This window comes from Vulpes vulpes, chromosome 1 (genome assembly GCF_048418805.1).
Source record: "Vulpes vulpes isolate BD-2025 chromosome 1, VulVul3, whole genome shotgun sequence".
NCBI classification, from domain to species: domain Eukaryota; kingdom Metazoa; phylum Chordata; class Mammalia; order Carnivora; family Canidae; genus Vulpes; species Vulpes vulpes.
This window is the reverse complement of record NC_132780.1, coordinates 144,488,895-144,501,558: the sequence shown is the minus strand read 5'-3', so window position 1 is coordinate 144,501,558 and position 12,664 is coordinate 144,488,895. Positions and strand designations below refer to the sequence as shown.

The window sequence follows — 12,664 nt, the reverse complement described above, 5'->3', positions numbered from 1 at the left end:
TAACAGTTCTAGAAAATATCTCCACCCCAACAGGAAATATGGATTTCAATTCTAGCCTCTGCCTTTTAAGAACTGTATGATCTTAGGTTTACCTCTCTAAACCTTTATTTACTTCTTCAGTTAAAAGAAGAGAGGGGCGGGCCCTATTGTAGGTCAGTGACCTTTTACATTTTATTTTGCTCTAAAAAGCCACTTTCACTTAGGATCTTACCAAAGACCATTACCGAAGTTTCAGAATTAAGAGAATGACTTTAAAAATCACCTATTCCTAACCCACTGGTTTAATTTATATATCAATCTCAACCCTAATAGACAGTGATCCATCCGGTTCCTCTGAAAAGTAAATACACATATAGATACACTCCAGATCCAAAATACAATAACTTTTCCTAATATTTTTGCCTAATTTACCCATTTGACCAGATTTCTATCCTTAAACTTTATATATATATATTTAATAAATTATATATTTATATAATTTCTATAATAAGCCTAGGAGAACAAGTTTTCTAATTCAAGTTTTCTGCAGAGAGAAGAGAAGCACTATTATTGAAAATTTCTTTGAAAGCATACTTCCTTATACCAGAAATTTGTCAGTTTACATCTCTACTTGATAGAATTTGAAAGAATTCTTTACATATGTGTTAAGTAGTTTTCAAAGAAGAAAACAAGGACTACTTACCCATGATCCTTTTTCAGTGCTTCTACAATGCACAGCAATTCAATAATCTGAGCTCTAAGTTCATCCAAGGGGTTTTTTTTCCCATCATCTGATTCTACTTTAGCTTTGATTTCTAATGGAGTTAAAAAAGCAGCTGTATTTGGTTTTGAAGCACTTGAAGGCGTTGAAAGGTACAGAGATGGCTAAAAATAAAATAGAAAATGTTCTTGTTTTATTTGTATTTATATTTATGTTTAGGTAAAAAAAATTATAGCAAGGAGGTAAGTAATACTTCAAGATAAATGGTAACTTTGAAAATGGAAAAAGCAGTTTGATATTCACAACTGGTGAAAACACCAAGGAACCAAAGAACAAACTTGAAATCACTAGGAGTTTATGTGAGAAACGTCAAAGGATTTATTAAAAAGTGGAAAAGAAAAGAAAAACCTATTAGATTTATCTTATGAATGGTTTGCCGAGCAGAGCACCTATAGGCAAGAATATATCAGCATTTTTTAAAAAAGATTTATTTATTCATGAGAGAGAGAGAAAGGCAGAGACATAGGCAGAGGGAGAAGCAGGCTTCATGCAGGGAGCCTGATGTGGGACTCGATCCCAGGACTCCAGGACTCCACGCACCACACCTCGGGCTGAAGGCAGGCACTAAACCACTGAGCCACCCAGGGATCCCCTATATCAGCATTTTTTAGGTGTTGCTTTGTTCCTACACATTAAATAGTCATAGAATATCCAAAGAGTTTCACATAAAAGTAATCATGAAGAATTTAGTAAGTCCATGGAAGAGGCAGTAAAAGAATCCATGGCCTGATGCCCTTTTTACTATTTCACTAAAATAACACGAAGTAAAATTTCAAATGACTGTTGACAAGTTGAGAAAATCAGATTAAATGCATCTGATAAACTGGAATAGTAACCAAATGCCCTTGGAATGAATTTGAGGAGGAAACATGAATTTCTTAAATATAAGGTACGTATAGGCTGCGATAATACCATCTTAAGTAAAAACAGCAAGAGTTTAGAAGTCTTAGCCCTATGCAACAAATGGAAGACTCCACGTATACCGCCATTCATTTCAGTATATATTCAGTGGTCACTGTGGTGCCTAACACCAAGCTAGGTTAGGAGTAAACAAATGATGGCTTCTGGCCTAGAGAGTGTATGTTTAATGGGAAAATGAACAAGATGAATAAATAGATCTATCCCTGCTTTAAAAAATATGAAACGTGTAACCCTTTTATTACTCATTTAAAGTAAACTCTTGTAAAAAATGACCTACAGAGGACAGTGTAACTTTAGTAACTCAAAAATTTAGTAACTGAAAAACTGCAGGAATTTTTTAATTTCTTAGAAGAAATAATTTTTAAAAGATGCTTTAAAAATTTCAGTTTCGGTGTTCACAAAGAATTCTACAAATTATACACATCTTAGGCCATAATATCCCTCACCTTTGGAGAGTAGCTTGAATCCTTTTTAAATTCAGACGGCTTTAAGTTGGCACTATCTTCTTCTTTTGGTAACTTCAAGGTTTTTTCTGGGCTTTGGGTTGGCTTAACGATTTTTTTAAAAACCAAGAAACAGAAAATACCAAAGAAGGAAAAGGCAATCAACATTTGGATAATAAACTGACTTTTATCACTGTTTTCAGTAGCTACTGTTCTAGATATTCCATTATTGTTAACAGGATATTACACAATTTCAAGCTAAATAACACACTTGCATATCTTGAAGGTAAAAATAGCCTGCCTCTCTTAGCAACAAAAATTTCTCTACTTCGGTAATTTAAAAGTACTGTAGCAGTTAAGAGCTAATATATTAATAATAAAGTACTACCAGCATTCCAGGCAAGGTATAGAAAGCACACAAAGAAGCTACACATTTAGATACACATTCCCCACGATTTCAGAGGAAAAGAATGTTCTTGCTCTTTCCTAAGGTGAATATGTACCACTCAATTCTAACTATTGTTCTTAGCTGGGTAGATTACAAGATACCCTGACCCCTTTTGACCCTGTGCTATGTGCTGATGGTCTCAGAACAGCTCTTTATTCTTGATTCCGTAACTTTCCATTGCAACCCTCTCTGAAATGAACTTGACCCCACAGTTCTCTAAATGTAACTATTTCCCACTTAAGTCTAATAGCTATCTTCCTGATTTTTAAACTTTGGTGGAGGCTATAAATTCTCCATCACACTCATCCTTAGAAGGATTCTGGATCTGCTAAATTCTCTGTGTTTTACAAACAGGAAGTTGTACTCACAGAATGTCCACCATTGAAGCGTCCAGGCAACCTTCTTCCAGGCATCTTCGGTCTGTTTGCAGTAAGATGTAGCAAGTTTTCTGAGGAAGCTATGTCATCAAAATTTACAATATCTGGAGAACAGAATTAAACATATCTCCTAAGCAATAACTGTATATTTTAAAAGATAAAAAAAAAAAAGTTTCTGGATGTCTAACAAATTACACATTGAAAAGAATACCACTTAGGACTCACAAGTTAACCTGTGCTTTTCATATGCATTTGGAAAACAACTCTCACCCTTAAAAACAAACATCCTCTTTACCTGATACATTTTATAGCATAAGACTTTACTAAACAATAGAAAGTTCATGTTTCCAATAGAGAAACCTCAACAAAAGTTCTCATTGAAAGCTACAAATCTGAGCCGGAAATTACAGTATCATAAAAAAGTTGTCATCTGAAGTTCTTGCTTGTAAAAAGAGATGACCTACTTCAACTCATAAGTAATGACAATATATCAGAAAATTAACACATAGAATATTTTAAATTTCAAGTAGTATCCTAATATTCAAATTTAAGGACTCAACTGTACCTGATACTTTCCAATGATAATTTAATGGATCTTTATATATTTATGTATGTATATACATAGTATTTTGTAGATGGGACTCAAATTGTTCATAGTTCACTGAACTTTTGCTTAGATATCAGCATGTATAGGAACTATGAGACAGTTCTAAATCGAAGGCAAATAGGATATCAAAGAAAAATGCTACAAAGATCATTTACTTGTTTTCCCACCATCAAAGGCTGGTTGACCTTCGATCCAGTAACTTGGCTTAAAGAAAAATCTATGTAATTCGTATCTCTGAAACAACGGCATATAATACCTTCCCTTTTTCTAGATGATCCAGAAAACCTTGTTGAAAGAGGCAATCCTTAATTTTGAAGCCTAGAAATATCTAAGTGATACAAGAATCCTAAGGATAACTCCAGACACTTCACTGTCAATACAATCTTCCTTTAGCCCAGAATCCAAACTACAGATATTAATCACAGCTGAGATGCTCTGTAAGGCAGCAGATATCTTTGGTTTAGTCTTTCAGGTACAGGATTAATTCTGTACAATCCCACTGCCTAGATGTTTATAAAGCTTTCTGTCAAATACTTAGATATACAAACTCAGTGATCTGTTATTTATTTAAAAACATCTAAAGATAATTATTATTATTACTGCTCTCAAAGCTTATTCATCAATTTTCACATTCAAAGTAATCAATTTAGAAAAAAATGTCAGGGGTAAAAGGACACAAAGGGAAGGCATATGGAAAAAGTATCAGTGTTTGGCTTTGTGTTTTATAACAAATTTAAGTATTTGTTGACCTCTGTTAATTCTTTTCCATCCTCCCATTCTGGAATTACTTTGTGTGATCTATCTTTATCTGTATCTACTCACCAGGTTAACACATCACAACAGGCAATCAATCGAATGTGCTCAGCCTAATTTTGGTTGAGTCTTTTGATAATTGTTTATAAATAATTATATAACAAATAATAGAGACACAGTGGTTTTAATGGAAAATGCATTATATAATGTGAAAGGTCTTGAGTTTAAATATATTTTAAATATTTCATTTTATTTGCAAATTTCATAAAGAAAATCAGTATTTCGAAAGATGTTAAAATATGCTGTAATTGGAAGGGTTGAAAATTGCTTTTAACATTGATAAATGTGTACTGACAACGTATAAAAAAAAAAAAAAAAACCTTGGAAAGTATAATCCAATAATTTTGGCCTGTGAAGATTATTTTCAAATGCATATTTAAGCAACGTGCAGAAAGAAAAAGAAACAAAAACATAGGAAGGGATGAAGATAAATGAAATTGAAAGGATAAATAAATGGTAGATTTATAAATTATAGATCATGCTCATGTAAAATGCCTTCCATATGTCCAGTTTTGGGCTACAACACCAAGACAAATAATTTTACTATTCTAAAACTCTCTCAGGTCCTCCATTTAAGGCATTAGGTTAGTAAAATAAAACAGTGCACATTTTGGACTCATGATATATTTGAACACATTTAAAATTTACCTAAGAGTGTTAACAGTGGATTTATACTGTACACATGGCATGAAAGGCAGGACAATCACTTAACTCTCACAATTACATTGCCACTCTGTCAACCATTTTGATTTCTACACATTACCTAAGAAGACATGGAATTTTAAAAAGTCCAAATGAAATCTCAAATTTTGGGAGAAAATAAACTGGCTTTTAGGGTTTTCAATTTAATTTTTTTTTATCAAAATATCTTAAACTAATCAGGAATTTTTTCTCAACATAAATTTCATTTTATTTTCAAATGGAAAACCAAAAGGGTTAGAATAGACAGACAAACATGTACACTTTTAGTACAATTACAAAGAAAAATCAATGTGCACCACCTATTTATATGGAATATATTGTTTTGATGTCTTTTATAAATTGTCATCTTACCAAAATGGTGAAAGGTAGGATAATTTCCTGACACGTAAGAAGGGAAACATGGCAAACAGGCTAGGAAACAAAATCTGGAAAGAAAAGTCAAGGATAGGAATGTCTAGAAAAAAGACTAAATCAAAAAAATTATTTTACAAAGCAGGAAAAAGGAACAGTTGTAGAATGAATAGAACCATTTCAATGTTTAGCATATACCTAGTGCAGTTTATCTAAACTTACATAGATGTGTATTAGTTTTAGATTTATGCTTTTGTCTTTAAAAAAAAACCAATTAGTATTAATTTCAATATACCATAAGTAGAAAAAAGCCTTTTTAAAATTACTAAACAGCAAGACAGCTTCAAAAGAATGTTTTAGTTAAAAAATTAGAGGTTACACTAATAAATATAACAACTCATTAATATAATTATAACTAAAACTACCTTTCATCAAGTTTTAGTCTTCAGCATATGAAACTAATTACAACAAAAGAGGTAATTTTAATTATATGATATAATAAAAGAAAAACATGGCATAATATTTTAACTCACTATAAAAATACAACTTATACAACATTTAAAATCACATAATCCATAAATGAACCTTCAATTATGCCTTATATGATGTTCTATAAATAATTTTAATCTCTGCCCTTACTCTCCAGGTAAATTTCTACATTTTGGGGTGTGTTTTGTTTTGTTTTTGTATCCTCGTTTAGATATAGACTCATTTTTTATAGTGTCTACCACTCAACAGGTAAGCATCTTATTGGAAAAACTCTACCTTACATTCTTTCTGGAAGAAATAAATGAATAAATATTGAGAAAATATTTCAAACAAAATAGATCAACTATCAAACAAAACAAGGAATGTTTCACTATTTAACAATGTTTTGGGATCAAATAATATATATCTCTAAAATTTCCTTTTAACCCCCAAAAAAATTAGCACAGAAAAACAAGCAAAAGGATAAAATACTACACTGTAAGAATATTTCATCAGCTGTGCTTTCTCAATGTAATAGGTATGTTACTACTAAATTTTCTATCTTTTAAGACTAATGTGTAAACCAATTTTATGTCCCAAAGAACTTACTATTTTAGAAATATTTTCACCATGTGAACTTTAACAGTTAACCAGTCATGGCAGTGAGATTATCCTAAACCAATTTTTGATGAAGTGTTTGAAAAAGAGGGGGAAAAAAATTAAAACATGATTCTAACAACTATGCAATTTATAATATTATCTTGTATTTAAGAATATATACTAATAGACATTTATTTTCAAAATAGCTTATTAATGGCTTTATATACAGGATAATCATATCTGAGAGTAGTTTCAGGAATTTATATTCTTTATGGGTAAGAACAGAAACAGAATGAGATGGGATTAACAACAGAGGAAAGGAAAAGAAGGGAAATAACACTTAATAACATCTTCCTATCAAGTATCCTAGTAGGTATTATAGACATATCAGATCATTCAATTGTTATTTAACTGAAAAAACAGATTAAGAAACAAGACAATGGTAAGTGAGCTATTAGCTCATTTATAATTATTACTTATAATAACTATCATTATTAAATTAATTTAAAACCCATGTTTTTAATAGTAAGTAGCAAAAGTCAGGGTGCTTACTACTATTCTCATCACCTGAAATTACTATTTTATGTAATGAGACTCTAAGAAGATTTTCATGTACATTTTAAACTTTCTGAACATGTTCAAGGGCTAGTTGCATACGCTATTTTAGAAATTGGAAACCTCAAACTGTGTCAAAAGTATAAATTAAAATATGCTTTAACCTAATGCCAAATTTGAGGCTGTTATCTGTTGCAGAACAGTGTTGTTTTTAAGGTATCAATATCTTAAAAAAAAAAAAAGAGTTTAAACATTTTTATATTACAAATCCTAAAAACATTTCAATAAAAACTTGAAATGAGGAATAGCCTGAGTTGAGGATCAGAATAGGAGCTAAATGCTATCAGTAGTCAGGCCTTTTGTCTTAGCATACCACTTGTGCTTAAAATAGTAATGGGATTTAACACTTGCTCAGCAAATGTTTCTAATAGAAACACAATTTCCAAAACTTACAAACATATTTTATTGCACTTTGCAGATAACTATTTTTTACAAACTGAAGGTGGATGGCAACCCTGCGCTGATCAAGTCTAACAATGCCATTTTTCCAATAGCATTATGTACCTCTGAGTCACATTTTCGTAATTCTTGCAGTATTTCAAACTTTTTCATTACTATTATAAATGTTAGGGTGATCAGTGACCCTTGTGTTACTATGGTAACTGGAACGAACTGTGCCCATGCAGAATGTTGAACTTAATCTTTTTTGTTGTTGTTGAACTTAATTTTAAGAGTTGTATATATTTCTTCTTTTTCTTTTAAGATTTATTTATTCATAAGACAGAGAGAGAGAGAGAGAGAGAGAGAGGCAGAGACACAGGCAGAGGGAGAAACAAGCTCCCTGCAGGGAGCCCGACTGGGGACTCGATCCCGGATCCTGGGATCATGCCAAGCCGCAACACTGAGCCACACAGGCATCCCAAGAGTTGTGTATATTCTGACTGTTCCATGAAGAAGCTGTTTCCTATCTCTCTCCCTCTCTCTGAGCCTTCCTATTCTCTCAGGCACAATAACATCGAAATTGGGGTAATTCATAAGCCTACAATGGCTTTTAAATGTTGAAGTAAAATGAAGAGTCACACATGATCTCACTTTCAATCAAAAGCTCTGAAATGATTAACCTTAGGAAAGCATACAGAAAACTGAGGCAGGCCCAAAGCTATGCCTCTTGCAGCAGTTAGCCAAATTGTGGACACAAAGGAAAAGTTGGTGAAGAAAATTAAAAGTGTTACTCCAATGAACACACAGATGATAGAAAGCAAACAGACTTATTGTTGATAGGGAGAAAGTTTCAGTAGTCTGCATAAAAGATCAAACCAGGCACAACGTTTATTTCCTTAGGCCAAAGCTTAATCCAGAGCAAGGCCCTAACTCTTTCTGTGAAGGCTGAGAGGAATACTGCAAAAAAAAGGTCTGAAGCTAGAAGCTGGTTCATGAAATTTAAAAGCCATCTCCACGATATAAAAGTGCAAAGGGAAGTAGCAAGTGCTGATGTAGATGCTACAGCAAGCTATCCAGAAGCTAATTAATGAAGGTTGCTTCACTAAACAATAGATTTTCATTGTAGATGAAACAGCCTTATAGTGGAAGAAGTCCCATCTGGGACTTTCATAGCCAGAGAGGAGAAATCAATTCCTGACTTCAAAGCTTTAAAGGACAGGCTTTCTTGTTAGGGACTAATGCAGCTGGTGACTTTAAGCTAAAGTCAACACTCATTTACCATTCTGAAATTCCTAGGGCCCTTAAGAATTATGCTAAATCTGTGCTCTATAAATGGAACAAAAAAAAAGGGGACAGCAGCCCATCTGTTTACAACATGCTTTACTGAGTATTTTAATCCCACTTTTGAGACCTAGAGTGCTCAGAAGATTCTTTCTAAAGAATTACTGCTCCCTGACAATGCATCATTACCCAAGAGCTCTGATGGAGATGTACAAAATCAATGTTTTTATGCCTGCATAATATAATACATAATATCCATTCTGTAGTCCAAGGATTAAAGAGTAATTATGACTTTCTTCTGACTTTCAGGTCTTATTATTTAAGAAATACATTTCATAAGACTATAGCCACCATGGATAATGATTCCTCTGATGGCTTTTGACAAAGTAATTAAAAACCTTCTGGAAAGCATTCACAATTCTAGATGCTATTAAGAACATTGGGGATTTATCGTAGAGGTCAAACAGGAGTTTGGAAAAAGTTGATTCCAGCCTTCATTGATTACTTTGAGGGGTTCAAGACTTCAGAGGAGGAAGTAAGTGCAGATGTGGTAGAAACAGCAAGAGAACTAGAATTGGAATTGGAGACTGAAGATGTGACTGCATTTCTGTAATCTCATGATAAAACGTTCACAGATGAGCAGAGAAAGTTGTTTTTTCAGATGGAAACTACTCCCAGTGAAGATGTTATGAAAACTGTTGAAATGACAATAAAACATAGAGAAGAAGGGGATCCCTGGGTGGCTCAGCGGTTTAGTGCCTGCCTTTGGCCCAGGGTGCGATCCTGGAGTCCCGGGATCAAGTCCCGCACTGGGATCCCGGCATGGAGCCTGCTTCTCCCTCCTCCTGTCTCTGCCTCTCTCTATGTCTATCATGAATGAATGAATAAATGAATGAATAAATAAATAAATAAATAAACCTTTAAAAAAAACAGAGAAGAGTATATAAACTTAACTGATAAGCAGAGGCAGGGTTTGAGAGGACTGACTGCAATTCAGAAAAAAGTGCTACTGTAGGTAAAACATTATTAAACAGCATCACATGCTACAAAGAAACTGTTCATGAAAGGAGGAGTCAATTGATGAGGCAAACTTCATTGCTATCTTATTTTAGAAACTGCCACAGCACCTCAACCTTCATCAGCCACCACCCTAATTAGCAGCCATGGACATTAAGGCAAGACCCTCTAGCAGCGAAGATTATGACTTGCCAAAAGCTCAGATGATGGTTACCATTTTTTAGCAATAAGGTTATTTTTTAGTTAAAGTATGTACATCTTTTTAGTCATAAAGATTATTTATTTATTTATTCGTTGAGTGAGAGAGAGAGAGAGAGAGAGAGAGGCACAGAGACACAGGCAGAGGGAGAAGCAGGCTCCATGCTGGGAGCCTGATGTGGGACTTGATCCCAGGACGCCAGGGTCACGCTCTGGGCCAAAGGCAGGCACTAAACCGCTGAGCCACCCAGGGATCCCCACCTCTTTGTTTTTTAATGAAGAGCAAATAATGGCTACAGATAAAAGTTAAAAAAAAAAAAAAAATATATATATATATATATATAAATATATATATATATATAAATCCAAAGTTACAAACCAACAATAGTTTGATATTATTACCTGTGTTATTTCTACTAGAAATTTAAGAAAGGAAGCAAAGCTTGCTGGTTACTATATATAGAAGAGCTTTTTAAAAAGAAAATTTATCTTAATTAACTTAATTTTTTAATAATTTCCACAACCTAGACACAACCAAATAAAGCAAATGGTCAAAATTGATACAAAGCAACAGAAAAATACAGAAAATATATAGGCTCTCACTAAATATTACTCCTTCAGTTTCCCAAAGAGACTCATCAAAATCTAAGGTTTCTGTGATGATGACTGCAGAACTATAGAAATTCAGAAGATAATATAAATGGATTTCTTGCTTCCAAATTTAAAAGTGTGTAATCTTTTTGCCTTGATTATTAACTTTTGAGTAATACAATTACTATTTCTAACCATATTTTAAATCAAAGAGATAATAATAAGAACTGACAGAGCTATAATTTTTACCACTTACGTTAATAAAACATAAAGGATATTTTTAAAATACCTTTTATAAAGAACTTTTTTTGTTGTTTTTATTTCACTAACAGTAAGTAACAATTTTCACCAGGTAAAACACACTAAATTAATTTGCATGAATGTCTCTAAAATAAAATCAACATCTCACTTTCCAGAAATTATAAATGAATATGATTTCAACCAGAGCAAGCAGGATCCAAATATATAATGAAGAATCTATAAAACATTCAAATTAAAAAACTGAAGGAGACCATGCATAGGTCGGGGTTTTTGTATTGGAAAAAAACAATTCAGAAAAATAATAAAATCACCTGGCAATTTTCAAAAGGTAGTAAGTAAGTAGCATGTCTTACAATAAAGTAACAAAAAAAGCTAAGTGTAATAATTGGTCTTTAAGTGAGAATGTAAATATGAAATGTTAACAGAAAGGCTAAAAATATTAAGACATTAAAAGTTTTAAGAGCGTCATGAGCACTTTATATAAGGAGTTCTTCTGCCTTATGTGATCGTGGATACTTGATGTGTCTATAGCTTAATTTCTTTAGAAACAAAATAGCACCGGCCTTTTAGAATTAACCATAAAAATAAAATAAGAATATATATGAGAAAGTGCTTTGAAAATGTAAAAGAACTAAAACCAAATGCAAACTACTATACAATAGCCATTACCACAAAGTAATGATTGTGCTATACTTTTAATATTGAGATTTTTTAAGATTTTATTTATTTATAAGAGAGAGAGAGAGAGAGGCAGAGACACATGCAGTGGGAAAAGCAGGCTCCATGCAGGGAGCCCGACATGGGACTTGATCCCGGGTCTCCAGGATCAGGCCCCAGGCAGAAGGCAGCAGCGGTAAACCACTGAGCCACCCCCGGGGCCGCCCCTAATATTGCGATCTTTATCAAAACTTCTATTTCAGGTTTTCCATTTTACAACTAAGAGGTATAAAAAAGACCAAGAGACAAAGATGACTGATGGGTTCAAAAATCAGTCCTAAAACTAAGGAACTAAAAAAATAAAGCTTGCTGATATACATACAGAGAGAGAGAGAGAGAGAGGCATAAAAGGCATATTTTCCTGAATCAGAAACAAAAGTATCTGGAAATAGAGAAGTAAAAATAATCTTCGATATAATTAGTCCTGGCACTGATAATCTATGTTATCTCTTTATCCTTCAACTTTTAAAACTAAAATGTACTCGTATCTACCTGAATTAGGTAGTATGGACACTGCATTATAAAGGGACAGAATATATGACAAATGGATGATCTTTTCATCCGTTTCTCAGTCCTTATGTGAATCAGGTATTTTGTTCATTTATCTTCTTTTAGTTTTATTTTTCTATTTTGGCTTCACAGATTTTAAACAAATTTCAATTAATTTCCACTGTACCTATCCACACATAAAATGCATACAAATTTCTTAAATAGTTTCTGAAAACTATATTGGCAAGTTTTTAAAAATGTACCAGTTTTCTACATGTTAACTTACCTGTTTCTTTAGAGCTCCTAACTGTAAATGAATCTAGGTCTACTGATTTTGGTCTAAGTGGTAATTGTTCAGAATCTAGCTTTGGTTTTGATAATGGCTCAGTTTCAAATTTTGATGAAATGGTAGATACTTCCCCATTAATCCTGAAATGAGAAAATCAAACATATGTAGAAATCACTTGTATGTGAATAACCATTTTTTAACATTGTGAATTAAAATAACACTAAAGATATTATAGCACAGTAGTTTTTCCTTCTGTTCCACAAAATTATTCCCATAAACATAAACTTCCACAATAAAACTAATCAAAATAAAATCAGAAATGTAAAAAACAGCCT

General features: G+C 32.8%; 1 protein-coding gene across 1 annotated transcript in view; it reads right to left on the bottom strand.

Moving 5' to 3' along the window:
* Positions 1 to 12,664, bottom strand: part of CD2AP (CD2 associated protein) — a 139,632-nt gene that overhangs the window by 10,290 nt on the left and 116,678 nt on the right. Inside the window, exons 13-16 of the mRNA XM_072733636.1 lie at positions 12,327 to 12,469; positions 2,941 to 3,053; positions 2,128 to 2,229; positions 683 to 864 (exon numbers count right to left, since the gene is read on the bottom strand). Of these exons, the coding sequence (XP_072589737.1) occupies positions 683 to 864; positions 2,128 to 2,229; positions 2,941 to 3,053; positions 12,327 to 12,469 (540 nt within the window). The remainder of the gene's footprint in view (positions 1 to 682; positions 865 to 2,127; positions 2,230 to 2,940; positions 3,054 to 12,326; positions 12,470 to 12,664) is intronic.